Raw genomic sequence first — 15,589 nt, forward strand, 5'->3', positions numbered from 1 at the left:
ACGTCAAGTATGTAATAATTCATGCGTGTGATACATGTGCTATGTGTCTGGATGTGTTCTCGTCTTTCTCGTGCTCGGAATGTGCGCGGTGTGTGTGTGTGTGTCAGTGGTGCATGCGTGCATGCAAGTGGACACGCCTACGTACGCATATGCATACATAGGATACATACACATACGCACTGAGAAGTGTCTGTATTTCAGTTTGAGTCAGTTGTAATTTTGCGTGCCAGTGCATGTACGTGCACATGTGTTGGTACAAGTGCAAATGTGTGCGTGTGTGTGTACGCCGGTGAATGCTCAAATCAGTGGCCGGTTTGCGTGCACGCTAACGCGAGTGACTTTGACATCAGTCCATCTGTGTTAAGTGTTCGTCGGTGTCTGCAGGTGTGGTTGAAATTTGTTTTGTGTCACTGGGCTGAACCCAGTTGCCGTTTAAGCCTGCTGTCCTGCACGTCTTCATGTACACAAATTTACTGACATCCATGCGTTTTGTCAATGATTTGTGGTCGAGCATGTGTGTGTGTGTGTGTGTGTGAAGATGAAACACACACACACACACACACACACACACACACACACACAGAGGGAGAGACTGACAGGAAAGAGAACAGGAAAATTACAGAAAGTGGCGACAAGGTGAGATAAAAAGAGTGGAGCGCAGAACGGGGAGTGGAGGACAGGATTTATCAAGTGACATGCTCTGATACAGTGTAAAAGACAAAGAGGTGGAAAGTGAGGGAGAGAGAGAGGGTAGTGGTAGAATGAGAGAGGAGAGAAGAGAGCAAGACAAGGGAGAGAAAGTGAAAAAGAGGGGGCGGTGCGCGTGAGAGAGACAGAGAGGGATGGAGAGAGTCAGAGAGAAACACTGTCTAAACAGAACTCCAGTTTTTATATTAAAAAAAAAAAAAAAAAATCAACATTAAATTTTTTCCCTTTTATTCAGGTTTAACATCTTCAACACAAATAACTTCCAGTACAGTAATAGTCTACAATAAAGATAACAAAACTTTTTAATGAATACAACAGTTCTTCTGCCCTCAAGGAAGTGAAAAAAGTTTTTCCAACCTTAAAGCCTTAAAGATGTGCACATTTTACATTGAATAATGAGCAACTTTACTAAATGGTGAGCTTTAACAATTTTGGAAATTAACAATGTAAATAAATAAATGTAAACAAAACAAAAAAAAGCTATAACAACTGGGTTAACTACAGAAAACAAATTGGCCAAAGCACTTTAGGAATGATTCTAAGAACTGGCAATATACATATATATCCAAAGGAGGATTTTCTTCTTAACAAATTGTAAACTCTGCACAAACGTTCATTATGTCATTCTGCTGTTTAAAAAATATGACTGAGATGAACATGAGTGTTTGTGTGTGAGTGATACATGCCTATGTGTCACTCACATGTGTTTGCTGTCCACATGTTTATGTGTGAGTGAGCAATCATGTAATCCTGTATATATTTGTGCACATGTGTATTACTGTGCGCGCACCTGCGCATGAATGTACTCATTTAAGAATGCACTTTGTAGCGTTCATAATGCATACTTGAATTGATGCACACATACACTGTTGTCACCAATGTTTTTGGGTATACCTTAAATGCCATACGAATACATATCAAGGATTTCAGTGTTGAAACATTTGCCTGGTACTATTAGGAGGATGTTTGTTCTGCAGTTTTCTTCTCTCTGCATCCATCTGTTGTCTCGCTCTGTTGATCTGCTGGCTGTAAGTGCACATAAATGCAATGGTGGTTAGTTTGAGGGAGGCAGGGGTCTGCAGATCAACAGTTATTATTTGTGTGCAGTGTGCGTGTGTGGTGGTGTGTGTGTTTGTGAGACTGTGCTTGCATGCACAAATCCATCTGTGCATTGGGTGCTGTGTGTGTGCTTGTGTTAATATCTGTTCAAACACACACACACACTGAATAACAAACCCAAAACACACACACACAACACACACTGAATAACAAACCCAAGTCCTGATGTCTTCATTTTCCATAAAAGGGGGGGAAGAAGCATAGAAAAAAATCAGTTTGGCTTAACATGTAACTTTTCTAAAAATGACTGCACTGGTGGGTGGGTACCAGGGTAGGTGTGGGGACATGAGTTTTTAAAAAGATTCTCATTATTGCTTTTGATAGATAATTGTGGTTTGGTGTTCAGCTTTTAAATCTTGAGGTTTACTATAAAGAATTCTCTCTTTTGTGCTTCATTTTGAAGTCTATCTACACTATAAACACTGAAGTCACTGCACATGTAAAAAGCAAAACAAATTCCAACAATAAGGAAAAACTTCAATAATTAAAAAGTGGAAGCAATAAATGCAAAAGTATTTTTCTATTAAAAAAAAAATCATTGTTAAAATATATTTCTTAAAGTATGAAATGCTGAAGTAGGGAAAATTTCATGGGTGGAATAATTTTACATAAAATACCTGTGTGTGTGCACATGTGTCTGCATGAGTATGTATGAGAGCATATGTGTGAGTGACTGCTTGTGTCTGTACACAAACATACATACACACACATGAACGTTAGTAAATTCATGTTTGAACTTCTTTACTCTCCCATGAGCTCTGCTGGACTTCTGTTGGATGACACTACATTACAATGCATATTTCTGCTATGTGGCACTGCACTTTGCAGTGCTGTGTGGTGTTTTATGATGATGCAGGCCTACTGCGATGTGCACATACTGTATTGTACTCTGCCTTGTTTTGTCTGCCTTCATCAAAATACGCACACTAAAGATCCCGTGATTCATGTCAGCATTCGGTGGGTTACTGAAACATGAACAAACCCAGCATACACCCCCACCATCCCACCAAAAAAACCAAGTTTGATGAAGATTAGATGCAAGACACAAAATCAACTGAATGTTTTCTATTTTGCAAATAACAACCTTGACTTCTCACCTTGTTTACCATATTATAACAAAAGGAGAAAATGGAAAGGTCTTGTTCATAACTCCAATCCAACCAAATTTGATTCCTATACCAACTGCGGTTCCAGAGAAAATGCCAGTGCGAAATTTTACCATGGACACACACACACACACAAATGAGACTGGGTAATTACACGGACTTTCTTTCTCTCTCTCTCTCTTTTCATACCATATGGACAACCTTGACAGCGAGAACACATCAACTCACTTTTTGTCAACACATGTGAGTGAGCAACAACACACACACCTCACCACCCACTGTCAGTACAACTTTATCAAACTGACAACACACAGTGACTGTACTGTGTAAATATCTTCCCAACAACTCACTTGAGTGACAGGAGACTGTCCAGAACCATCTGGATCATTCTCTCCCCATCCTGTTGTTGCCGCAGCTGCTGTTGTCTCCTTGACTCGTCATCAGCATCCTCTCCTTCACCTCTGATCCACAGAGAAGTCAGAAATCCATTCATCATGACAGCAATCTATTCCATGTAAATACACTCCACATAGTGTAAGTTTGCCTGTTATCATTGTGAAGATCTCACTTTGAATGAAAATAAAGTACACCACATTTCCATTATAAGTAATGCACTACCTGGAGTTTTGGATAAATATGCATCTTTGTCAATCTTAATTAAGTTAATTTCTCACATGCTTGGCATTTTTTTTAAACTGTGTTTTCATTTGCAGTAGTTTCAATTTTAACAAATGTGTTGCAACACATGAATTCTCTTGTGTACATTACAATGAACATATCAACACATTGGTCCTTTCCCTATCATATTTCCCTTAGTCCCACAACCACCCGAAATAAAATCTCTAACTTACAAAATATCGTCTGACACTGCACATAACTGAGATTCTGTCACATCCATTTCGAAGGCGTTGCCATCATCAGGAAACGCTGCATGGGAAAATGACTCATTTCAATCTTGTGTGTATGTTAATATGGGTATATGGTTATGGAAGCTGTGTCGGATTGTATCTATGTGTGTGTGTGTGTGTGTGTGTGTGTGTTTGTCAGTGTCACAGTGTGTCAGTGTGTGCCGTGTGTGTGTGTGTGTGTGTGTGTGTGTGTGTGTTTGTCAGTGTCACAGTGTGCCAGTGTGTGCCGTGTGTGTGTGCGTGTGTGTGTGTGTGTAAGTGTGTAAGTGTGTGTGCATGTGTATGTGTGAGGTGTGAGTGAGTGAGTGTGAGAGAGATAGGGAGTGTGTGTGTGTGTGTGAATGTGTAAGAGAGAGAATGTGTGTGTGTGTGTGTGTTTGAGCATGAGCGTGCATGTTCAGGGATGAGGTGGGGGGTAGAGGGATCGGAGGACAAGAGGATACCATTACGCTGTAAACAAAAGTATGAACAATTATGTTCAACCTGGACATTAACTGATCATAGCTTAATTTGTGTGCTGAGGCATTATTTAGGTATTATATGAAAAAATACCTGAAACTGATAATATTCTATAAATATTAACTGAAGCATCAGGGATGTTGCTTGAGCTAGGACACACCATGAGAGAATGTTGTAGGTGTACTTACTAATCTGATCAGGAAGTGGAATGAAATGTCCTATCATTTTTGCATGTAAAATAGTCAATATCTGATTAACATTCTATCAGACTGAACCAAGCAGGATGTGTTTTTCATGTTCATACAGTGTTAGATCAATGACTGCAACTGACAATATCTGAGAGACATCTCCGTTGCTTTGGAGAGCTATTCTACTAAGCCTGTATGAAAAGCAGCACTTTTTCTTCAGCATTAAAAAAATTGCCTAAAAATTCCTCCCCTGCTTTTTACACTTATCAATACTGACACCGGAGTTGACCTGTTAAAAAAAAAAAAAGGAAACATGAGTAAATGATATTATACTTTGATTACTGTTTCTGGTCGAGTATATATTGCTCGAATTGCATGTGGGGAAAAAACATCTGCTTATTATACACTGCAATTCAAGGTGATAAAATGCAGTGCAATTCAAAACATAATTCTGCTATACATCAAAATATAACAAAATTCATCGCAATGCAGTGTTGCACAGTGCTGTGTGATGCTCCTGTCCTGTGCTATATCATACTACTCTAGGCTGGATTTCACCATGCCCTGTGATTAAATGTGAGTGCTTATCAAAGATACAGAACTCACCCTGTGAACCAGGCAAGTCGAACTGTTCAGCAAACTCTTCCCCACATTCCGCAATCTTGTTCCCCCTATCCTTGTCAGCAAGGTTCGCATGCTTTTCTTCCACCTTCAACCCTTCCTTCTGCAGTTCCACCTCGTGAAGCTGGTCCACCTTTTTCTTGTTTTCTGGACCAGATTCTGAAAGGACTGAGGCTTTGCCAAGGGTTGGTGTGTCCAGAAAATCCCCAGCTTGGTTTGGTTGAGGAAGGTGTGCTTTGTTGAGGACTTCTTTGAGAATTTGTTCACTTTCCGCTAGTTTCTGGTCTTCTGCGGCGAGGGGCTCTGTCGGTGTGGTTTGTTGGTTTGCAGTTTCTGTAGCGGTCCTGGCATTTACTTCGTCAGTTGGGTTAATCTCAGCTAGGTTGTTAACTTTGGTACTACTTTCGGGTTCTTGCGTGATGTCTCTTGTTTCTTTGGCTGTTTCTTTGATCATTGTTACACATGTGTGATGCTGATTATCTTGTTCATTTGCTGAAGATGGTTTAAGTTCTTTTTCCTGTCCTTCTCCTTTTGTATAAATTTCTTTTTCTTTAACTTTTGGGGTAACGTGCTTGGTGGAGTCTGACGTGTCGTTTTCTGTTTTGTTTAAGTCTGTTGATGTTGATATGCTGTCTTCGTTTGTAGGGGGTAGAGATTCCGGAATTTTCTTAGGGATTTCTTGGTTGCTCTTATCATGACTTTCATTGTGTTTTTCTTCAGGAAATGGTTCTTTCGTTTTTAGTTTTGCGCCGCCTAGTTGTGACCCTTCCGCTAGTTGCTCATCAGCCTTGACTGTTTCCGCTGACATATCGCACTGTGCGTCATCTGCTGTCAAAGTTTTGTCAATTTCACTGTCACACGGGCCTGCTTCTTCTGACACTGCTTCATGGGGAACTGACTCCTCTGCAGCTTTGTCAGGTGCGGAAGATGTTTGACAGTTTGTGTCCTCTGGTGCATGGGTGTCCTTAGTGCTTTTTGAAGCATCTCCATCATCACAGGGCCCTGGCTGGTCTGTTGGTTTGTCCTCATGGTCAGAGGGTTGTGGTGGTGCCAGTGTGTTGGTGTTTTCAGTAGAATCCACAGCCATGTCACAGGTGTCTTGAGACTCGGTGTGACTGTTTCCTTCACACCCATCTGTCTGCTCTGTTGGGCTGTAAAGAAGGAAAAGCACTGTGTTTGTGGATGAGGACAGGCGGTATTACCTGACCTGTAATCTCTTTTGGTACTGTGATTTGTTAATATTTTAAAACTGCTTTTGTTCTAGTAATAATGGAAGCAGCTTTAGTACCCTTCTTTTACTTTTGTGCATGGGTGGGTGGATGATGTGTACATATATGTGTACACCTGGGTGTGTGGGTGTGTATACATAACAGTGGAAGCTGCCACCATGTCCCACAACAGAATCACACCACGAATATGCCGACACAAAAGACTGACAAGGGACTCATCAAAAGCATGTGACTGAAGGGAACTAAAAAAAAAAAAAATTTAAAAAAAGATCACCAGGTGAGCAGAGTATGAAATGCATAGGGTTTTTTTAAATACATATTTTATCATGATGGATAAAGAAGAAGACAATGCTGCTAGAGTAATCCACTTAGATTTGCAACTAAGTGACAAGGTTGTATCATGATGGATAAGGAAGACGATGCTGCTAGAGTAATCCACTTAGATTTGCAACTAAGTGACAAGGTTGTATCATGATGGATAAGGAAGACGATGCTGCTAGAGTAATCCACTTAGATTTGCAACTAAGTGACAAGGTTGTACTTTATGCCTCCTTTCCTGACGTATCCAGACGTCAGCCAGGCCTGAGAGATATAAAACACCAGTACTAAGTTGCATCTACGAAGTGTAAGACACTCTGCCTTATTGTCCCAGTCATCCCAATTAAGCTCATTGCATACTTGTTTAATTCTGGGTTGGTACGGAATCGGCTACAGGCCAAAAATTCAACAATTATATATATGCCTCTTAGTCAAAGAACTTGATCATACAGCTGCAGTATACCAGTAACCAACTGGTAATTTTTGGAACAGTGCTTTCCATGTTTATAAATTGTTGAGGGAAAGAGTCCAAATCAATCATCCAGATGATCTCTTCACTGAAAATAGTTTCTACAATGAATACATTAAAACTGATACAAATGTCATATTTTGTAGGGAATGGATGAACAAAGGAATATATCAGACTACAGATTTAGTCAACCATTCATGAGAATTTTAAACACTTCAAGAATAAACATGATAATATCAAAAAAATACTTCTCTGAATTTTCATTGTGTACAAGCTGTTAAATATTTCATTCACAACAGTAATACTGAGTATCAGTGAGTCCAATAATTCTTATAAAGTTCTTAACATAATCTCAATAATCTCAATCAGTCAATGTAATAAGAAGGATCAAAAACTCTATCATGATACATTTTCTGCTGACAACAACCAAATGGCTGTGAAAAATGCAACAATGAAACTTTAGATAAATCTAAATGGAAAAACATTTCAGATGACACAGAGCATTAAGGAAACTGAATTGAAATGGTTTCAAATGAGAGTGGTTCATAGGGCACTGGCCACATTCAATGGGCCTATTATCAATATCTAATTCTTGAAGAGGAAAAAAGAATATCACTAAAAACATTAAATGTATGTGTTGTAAAACTGAAAAGTAAACTGTAATATTATGTAAAGGGACAAATGGAGTCCAGACAGAGTGCTTCTGTGTAAGCCACGTTTATTCCGCCAAGTTCAGATTAACCGGAGTTATTTCCCTTAGCTCGTCTCACTACACAAAGCACTACAAACGCATGCATCATACTACATAAACAATTGGCCACTTGTTCATCATATGCAGTATAGCATCTGCCTTCTCAAAAGATGTAAAGATCTTGACTAACAACTGCACTAATACTTTGAACCCGGTAGACTTATTGTCAAAGGAACTTACTTTGTACTACTTTGTACTAAGTTAAAAAGATATATTCTCATCAAAATAAGAATTTCTACAAAGTTCTTATTGTATGAATATGAACTTTGGAAAACTTACCCTCTGTTTTCTGTTTTATTTTAGAATGTGATACCAACGAAAAATACAATGCAAGACAAACATGCTCTACATTGATTTTACCTCTAAATGGCATATTACAAACCCACTAAATCTATTGACAATTAGAACAAAAACAAGAAAACTTGTGAAGATTAATAGTACTTACCAACTTCTTTTTTCGCTTGCACCAAATAACATGCAACAGTATGTGTACCTTAGACAAGATTTTGGTTTTCTCTCTTCTGCTTTTTTTTTTCCAATTCAAATTTCTTTCTCTTGTTCTTTTACTTTGTGTTTTATGTGTGTTCTTCTGTCAGTTACATCAAAATTGAATCAGTCTATCAATGTTTTTCTCTTTCTTGTGCCACGTTAGTATGCTTGAATATGTATGATCATAGTAACATCACTTTTGATCTTCATTCCAAAATTGCATGCAAATGTTCAAAATGCAATGAAATATGAAAGGGAGTTAAATCATCGATCTGTTTTAATTTTTATTTTCTTTATTCATTAGTATTTACCTTTTTGCATTCCAAACTGCTCCTGGTTTGCATGTTAATTTATAGCCAATATATAATGGTGATAATTATGTTACTGTGTATCAAATGTAAAACAATGTCTTTGGAATAAGAATTTTGAAATCATATTCAATGATGGTGGTGATGACGATGACAATGATTATGATGACCCCTATCACCTTTCAATAAAAAAGACAGGTGATGATGATCACAATAATAGTATGGACCACTGAGAATGTGAGATACAATGATGATAACTTACTTTTCATCTCCTGCTGAAGTACTGTCAACCAATTCACGTTTTCTCTGTTTCTGTTCTCCGCTCGAGGCTCCCTCTGCATATAATAATAATACATTGTACTCATATGGCACAAACTCCCCATGTAATGGGCTCTAAGCGCCTCACATGAACAAATACATATTCAATAGTGCAATTCACCACAGAACAGCACTTGAGGACATAAAAGTGAAAAACAAAATCTATGTAAACTAATACAATAATACAATTTACATATATGAATAATCACATAAAAAAAAAATGTGCCACACATACACACACGCACGTGTGCGTGCACACACACAGTAAACACTCACAAGAGCACACACCATATGAAAAATCAAAACAAGGGTGTTTTGGGAGAGCGCACAAGGGGACAAAGTCTGACGTGTACAAATACGCAAATATATGGACACACTTGCACGCATATTAAATCACATACACGCCGCATACACACAAGTATGCACAATAGCTCATCCGTAACACATCCAAGCAACTAGCCCTCAGATCTAAGAGTGAACGGTGTGAGAGTAACTGATTCTCTCTCTCCACCCCCTCTCTCTGAGTTTATTCGTTCTGAAACTGACTTACATGTTAACTGTCAGAGGGAAACTTTCTTTTGGTCTTCCCTCAATGAAGAAGATAACACACACACACCCATTCCCCAACAACACACACACAAATAAACAAATAAATCCACAAAAAAAAGTATATAGTACTTCAGAGTTGGTTACATATGTTTTTTTAACAAAGCTTTATATATAACTGGTTTTGCAGTGGTTCAGTGTCATGAGGAAAGATACACTCACATTCATGTCACAGGTTACACATACAAGAAATAAAAAACGATAGGGATTAGGCCTACATGTACTTTCAAAGTACTTAAACAGAATATGGTAACTTTGCATGCACATACAAGTGTATGTATGTGTGTGCATCCACAAGTGCTTGTGTGCATGATTGAAAATGAAGGCATGCTTTGTTCACACCAGGGTGTAAATGTTTCTCTTCCCGTGTGAGTGTATATATGTGTGGTGTGTTGCCATGTGGATTCTTACATATGTGAGTGTGACACACAGAGAGAAATACTGACAGACTATGTTTTGGGGAAAATGTGACGCCAAGCGCATGCAAGCTGCTCACCAACTGATCGCTTTCGTTTTCCTCTCTTAGATACCATGGCTCAGCAGAATCCTGCACACACACACACACACACACACAGAAATTTGTCAGTGCTTAAAATTGCATGGTATCAAATACAGGTCAAAGCTGTCATAGTATTTAACAAACACGGAGGGGGAGGTGGGGAGTGGGGGGGAACTAAGGTCAATGTCATGCAGTGATAGCTTTAATGACTGGTCAGCACATGCTTAACACTGGGAATTAACAGGTATTCCATCCCTGGTGTATGTCACATTGTATGTCACTGTGATTGCTGTTTGTCCTTGACTTCAATGTCATCTAGGAATGGGCAGTAACCAAACCTGGGTGTAAAGCCTGTTAATGGAAATGATTAATAGCCAATCCCTTGCTGGTCAGACATGGCCTGAACTTTGGTCTGCTTTGATATGCTCATAGCAGTTAATTTCAGATCATTGCTTTGCTTCAGTCTGTAAATAGCAGTTCATGTAAGACTCACAGACAAATCCTATTCATGTTCATTTGTATATGTACTGAAAAGTGGAGCAGTTGGGAAAAAAAACAACAAAAGTGGGTGAACAACTTGGTATAAAAAAAATATTGAAAAAAAAAAGTGTGTGTGTGCGTGCGTGCGCATGCGTGCATGTGTGTGCGCGTGTGTCATTGTCTCTGTGCATATATTCTTAGGAAACAAAGATTCTAGCATCTTGAACCAAACACAAGGCAAAAACTGTTTATTTCCAGCAAAGTCAAATATTCTCCTGCCATAAACGCAGACAGCTTCAGACTCCATCAAGATATGCATGCAAGAATGTGCAGCCTGGTTAGTTATACTGTGGATTTAACATTGACATCCACCTCTGGTGATATGGTCAACAGATATGGGGAAGAAGATGTGTGTTGTGGTGGGATTTCACTGAAATCATCTATGGATGGCTTATACAATCTTATGCTTACTATGTACTATGCATGGGGGTGGGAGGAGGGGTGCGGGGCTGCAGAGGGTGATATTTTACACTGCACTGACACCATGTGAACATGTAAAGATGAGAAGCACTGAAGTTCAAATCTTGCCTCTGGAAGAAGTTTAGAAGACAACATTCATAGCTCTGAAAAGAACATGCACAGCTATACAATCGCTGATAAAAAGGTGATAAAGTATGCTGCTTGCCATGTACTGTTGTTGCTTGCAAAGATTACTGCTACTGGGGAAAAACACCGGACCAATGTTCGAATGAGCATTTGAAGTAGTCTACATAAGACTTAATTGGTCTAAGACCAGCTGACATTTTGAGCCTAGCAGTCATATGTACACAAATGCATATGTATTTTGATGCTTCTTCAGGTAAAACAAAGACATATTGGCTTGGATTTATCATTTACTCTCTCTATATACATTTCTTTCCGTCATTTCAACTCCGCAAGTAGTACCAATGTTCAATTTCAAGTATATATAAATTGCTGTGGAATGATATAATTTGGTTCTAGGCTATAACCATTGATGTGAACCTCTGAATCTAACATTTTAAATATGCAAAAATGAATAAAATCGGCTATATATTTTCCTAAATAAACGATTTTTTTAAAATCAAATAGGAGATGTATGAAATAAGTAGTTCAATCAAATGAGTTACATCTGAACAACTCCCTTTTTTTAACTCCCGGTTTATTTGATGCTGTTTAGATCTGGATTTTTTTTTTTTTTTTCCAGTTATCCGCCATGACGCACACAAAAATATGTCAATGAGTCAGTGAGTGTCTGAGCATGCAGTGAATGAACATTTAACGAAATCTTGTGTGTGTGTGTGTGTGTGTGTGTGTGTGTGTGCGACAGAAAGAGAGAGAGAGAGGGCTAAATTCTGCCTGTTAGTCAATACTGATCTATATATTGTCAATAAATGTACCCTGGAAAAATCTAACCTATCGGTAATGTTCACGCCAATCACAGGCCAAGATGGAAAATACTTTTCCGCATGCTCGTTTTAACGGTATATCGACTCTCATTCTGATGCATCGCCATGGTTTACATGTCTTTTCCATTCTAAGCTAAATTTCACTCTGAGACTCTTTTTGAAGAGAAAAATTGTTTGAGTCAATCGATGCGTTAGTCTACAGGAGGAATCAATCTTCAGTGAAAATGAAAGCGAGCGTCCAAAGAAGAGAGGGTTGGACTAGGACAGATCAACCTTAGATCTAACTCTGAATTCAAATAAATCATGTTTCTCACTGATCTCGTCCTTCTGGCTTCGATTCTTCGGCAAAATGACTCAGATGACCTCTTTAAATAGTTTAACATAGTTATCTAACAGTTCCATAATGCTTTTTCTACGGAGCTTTCGTTAGCTTACAGCAACTGCATTGGTAAAATCTAGATCTAGTCAACAAGCCAAAGCGAGAAAACTACGAAAGATTTTTTCATTTTGGTCTGTGTTGTTGGAAATATAGGTAGTGGTAAACAAAAGGCGGCAATAAAAGCCTCAGCAAATTAAGAAAACAATGAAGTTTATCACCACAGTGTGGTTATACTGTACCCTCAGGATTTTTGTGGACAAGCCTTGGAAAACACACCGGCGAACCTTACGGCCACGTGATAAATTGTCGTCTGCGCGAAGACGCTTCAGCAACATCCGGGTCACAGACCTGGGGCCCAATCAAGGTGAGTCTCTCTGTGTGTCTCTGTGTGTGTTCTATTTGCTCTTCCACTCTTCCTCTAAAACACTGCATTAAATTGATTAATTCACGAGAAATGTCTGCATTTCTTTAAATATTCTTAACAGTACAAAATTTATCGAAGAAAAGCAATATTCAAAAACAATCCAATGAGTTGTTAATACGAAGACGATCAAAAATGTTGATAATAGTCAACGTTTTGACCATGGGCATCAAATGGTAGAAGAAAGAATTAAAGCAATCGCAAGAAACGGGTCAAGCTGGACAGATTATGGAGGTCCAGTTACGATATGAAGAATGTCTGGTGATTATGGTAGCATTGAAACAATCCTGAGGTTGATGGCTACGTATAAATTTGATAGGAAAAGGAAAGAGACTATGCGGATATTATTTACATGTCAAAGTACGCAGTTGTGTTTTCTTTTTTGCTTTTCGTTGATTTTTCTCGGGGAAAATCTGTTACGGTGTCTCAAAATCAGAAACAGAACCAATAGATTTTATGTATGAATCATTTTTCAATCTCTCTTTTCCCCAAAAAATATTTGTATAATTTTCGCATCTCTAAATTTCTGTGCAAGGCCTAACTATTTAACAATATTCTATTTTTGGAGATGTCAGTAATTTTGAATAGTCTATTGAGCATGACTTCGGAATGAAATATGCATGGCTTCCACCGTGACAATGTTAGCTAATGGGAGAAAAAGAAAAAGAAAATTATTTTTAAAAACTTTTTTTTTTAAAGGCCAACCCAGCATATGAACAGTAATCTCCAACGTAAACAGTGACTTAATTATTTCATTGATTTTGATAACATTTTGTCTTGTGAAATTGTTTTTGGTCATTTCAGTGTTTAGTAGCTTATGTTTGGCCAAAATTGAATAATCCGGCGGACATTAAATTCTTGGGTATTTGTAAACATCAGTCAATAATAATGATAATTACTGATGATGAAGATGATACTACTGCTACTACTACTACTAATAATGATGATGATAATGATGATGATACTGATAGTAATAATAATAATAGTAATAATAATGATAGTTATTATTATTATTATTCGCCCGACTTTTTGTTTGCTTCCGTCGTGTGAGCTCAACATGTGTTTTCCTTGTATGAATTTTGACGTCATTAGTGAGTGTCCTTTGTCATTGGGGGGGGGGGGGGGGGGGGGGGAAGAAAAAAAAAAAAGGTCACATTAATTTTTGTCCTGGTTAATCTTCAAAATAAATTGACGTTGAATAAGTTAATTCATTATACTCGGTGATAGTGTGATTGAACTGATAATAAAAAAAAAAAATCACAGAAGACAAATTAAATTGATGTTTCAGTTTCAGTAGCTCAAGGAGGCGTCACTGCGTTCGGACAAATCCATATACGCTACACCATATCTGCCAAGCAGATGCCTGACCAGCAGCGTAACCCAACGCGCCTAGTCAGGCCTTGAGAAAAAAAAAGTGAATAAATAATAGATAAATACATGAAAAAAAGAAACTACTACCACTACTAATAATATGTATAAGGCGCAAAAACTTGATGAAGTCAACTATAAGCGTACATAAATAAGTAAGTAAATAAATAAATAGATAAATAAATAATAATTATAATATAAAAAAGTAATAATAATAATGATAATAATAAATAAATAAATAAATAGATAAATAAGACAACAATGATGATAAATAAGCAAATAAATGTAAAACATGAAGACACACATTCACACATACACCCACACATGCATAACAGATATGCACCAAACATGCAGTTTCACAGATATGAAAGCACAGTCAAATACACATAAACGTACATGAGCCCCAACACACACACACACACACACACACATATTACCCTGCACCTCCTCTACCCCCCTCCTCCACATACTCATTTCTAGGCTACGTATGCGCAGCTTCCACGGCGCGCGCGCGCACACACACACACACACACACACACACACACAGATGAACACTTACTTGTACAAGCACACACACATATGCCCATATCCCCCACCCCCAACCCCACACACACATATATATACACACCCGGACGTTCCAATATCCCGTTGCTCCCACAGTGTAGGCATGCATATACTCACAACTCCCCTCCCCCCCCCCCCCCCCCCCCACACACACACACACATATACGCACGTGCACAGAAGTTTCCTGACACTTGTGTACACTTTCACCCTCGCGCATGCACAAACGCACTCAAAACACACAGACCCACACATACACACAAACACACACATGCACACACGCACAGAGGCTGCCACTGATTGGCCGCAAGAGGGATGGGAAAAGATCTCTGATGCCAAGATCGTCGCGTCTAGTGTGCTGCTCAGTCTATTGTAATTGGAAAAGCCCACAGAGACTCTGTTCCGTTTTGAAGAAATTTGCGCAATGTTGGTTTGGAAATGATGCCGATATTTGTTTGATTTACAAAGCATCGTGCTCTACCTTTCATGTTAGACTTACGGCCGCTCCCTCTCTCTGCTTTTATTTCTTTGAGGCGATCGATGGTGTGGTGGCCTTGTATCTGTTTTTTTTGATATTCTTTGACTTTTCTGAGGATTTCCGATTTTCCTAGATGTAGGCCGCTCGTTTTTGTTGCGTTACCAGCAAGTCTGTCAGCTCGCTCATTTCCCTTTACACCTGCATGTCCCGGGCAGTATGACCATGTGGGTTTTTTTAATCTGAAAGTTGCGCATTGCCTTATGCCACTCAGGGCTTCCCATTCCGTTTTCAATTTTCTGTATGAGGTTCATTGAGTCGTTTAGAATCATGGCATGTTGGTTTCCAGGCGTAAGGATGGACGATAGCCACTGGAGGGCA

General features: G+C 38.7%; 1 protein-coding gene across 1 annotated transcript; it reads right to left on the reverse strand.

Moving 5' to 3' along the window:
* Window positions 1-952: 952 nt before the first annotated feature.
* On the reverse strand, window positions 953-12,686 carry LOC143276194 (uncharacterized). The gene is made up of 6 exons (XM_076580634.1): window positions 12,622-12,686; window positions 10,094-10,144; window positions 8,936-9,008; window positions 5,095-6,260; window positions 3,284-3,394; window positions 953-1,734 (listed from the first exon to the last, which is right to left on the reverse strand). The coding sequence occupies exons 2-5, from the start codon at window positions 10,128-10,130 to the stop codon at window positions 3,318-3,320; spliced, it is 1,353 nt and encodes a 450-aa protein (XP_076436749.1). The 5' UTR covers window positions 10,131-10,144; window positions 12,622-12,686; the 3' UTR covers window positions 953-1,734; window positions 3,284-3,317.
* Window positions 12,687-15,589: the final 2,903 nt, after the last annotated feature.

The sequence above is a fragment of the Babylonia areolata genome, chromosome 31, assembly GCF_041734735.1.
Source record: "Babylonia areolata isolate BAREFJ2019XMU chromosome 31, ASM4173473v1, whole genome shotgun sequence".
Taxonomy (NCBI): domain Eukaryota; kingdom Metazoa; phylum Mollusca; class Gastropoda; order Neogastropoda; family Buccinidae; genus Babylonia; species Babylonia areolata.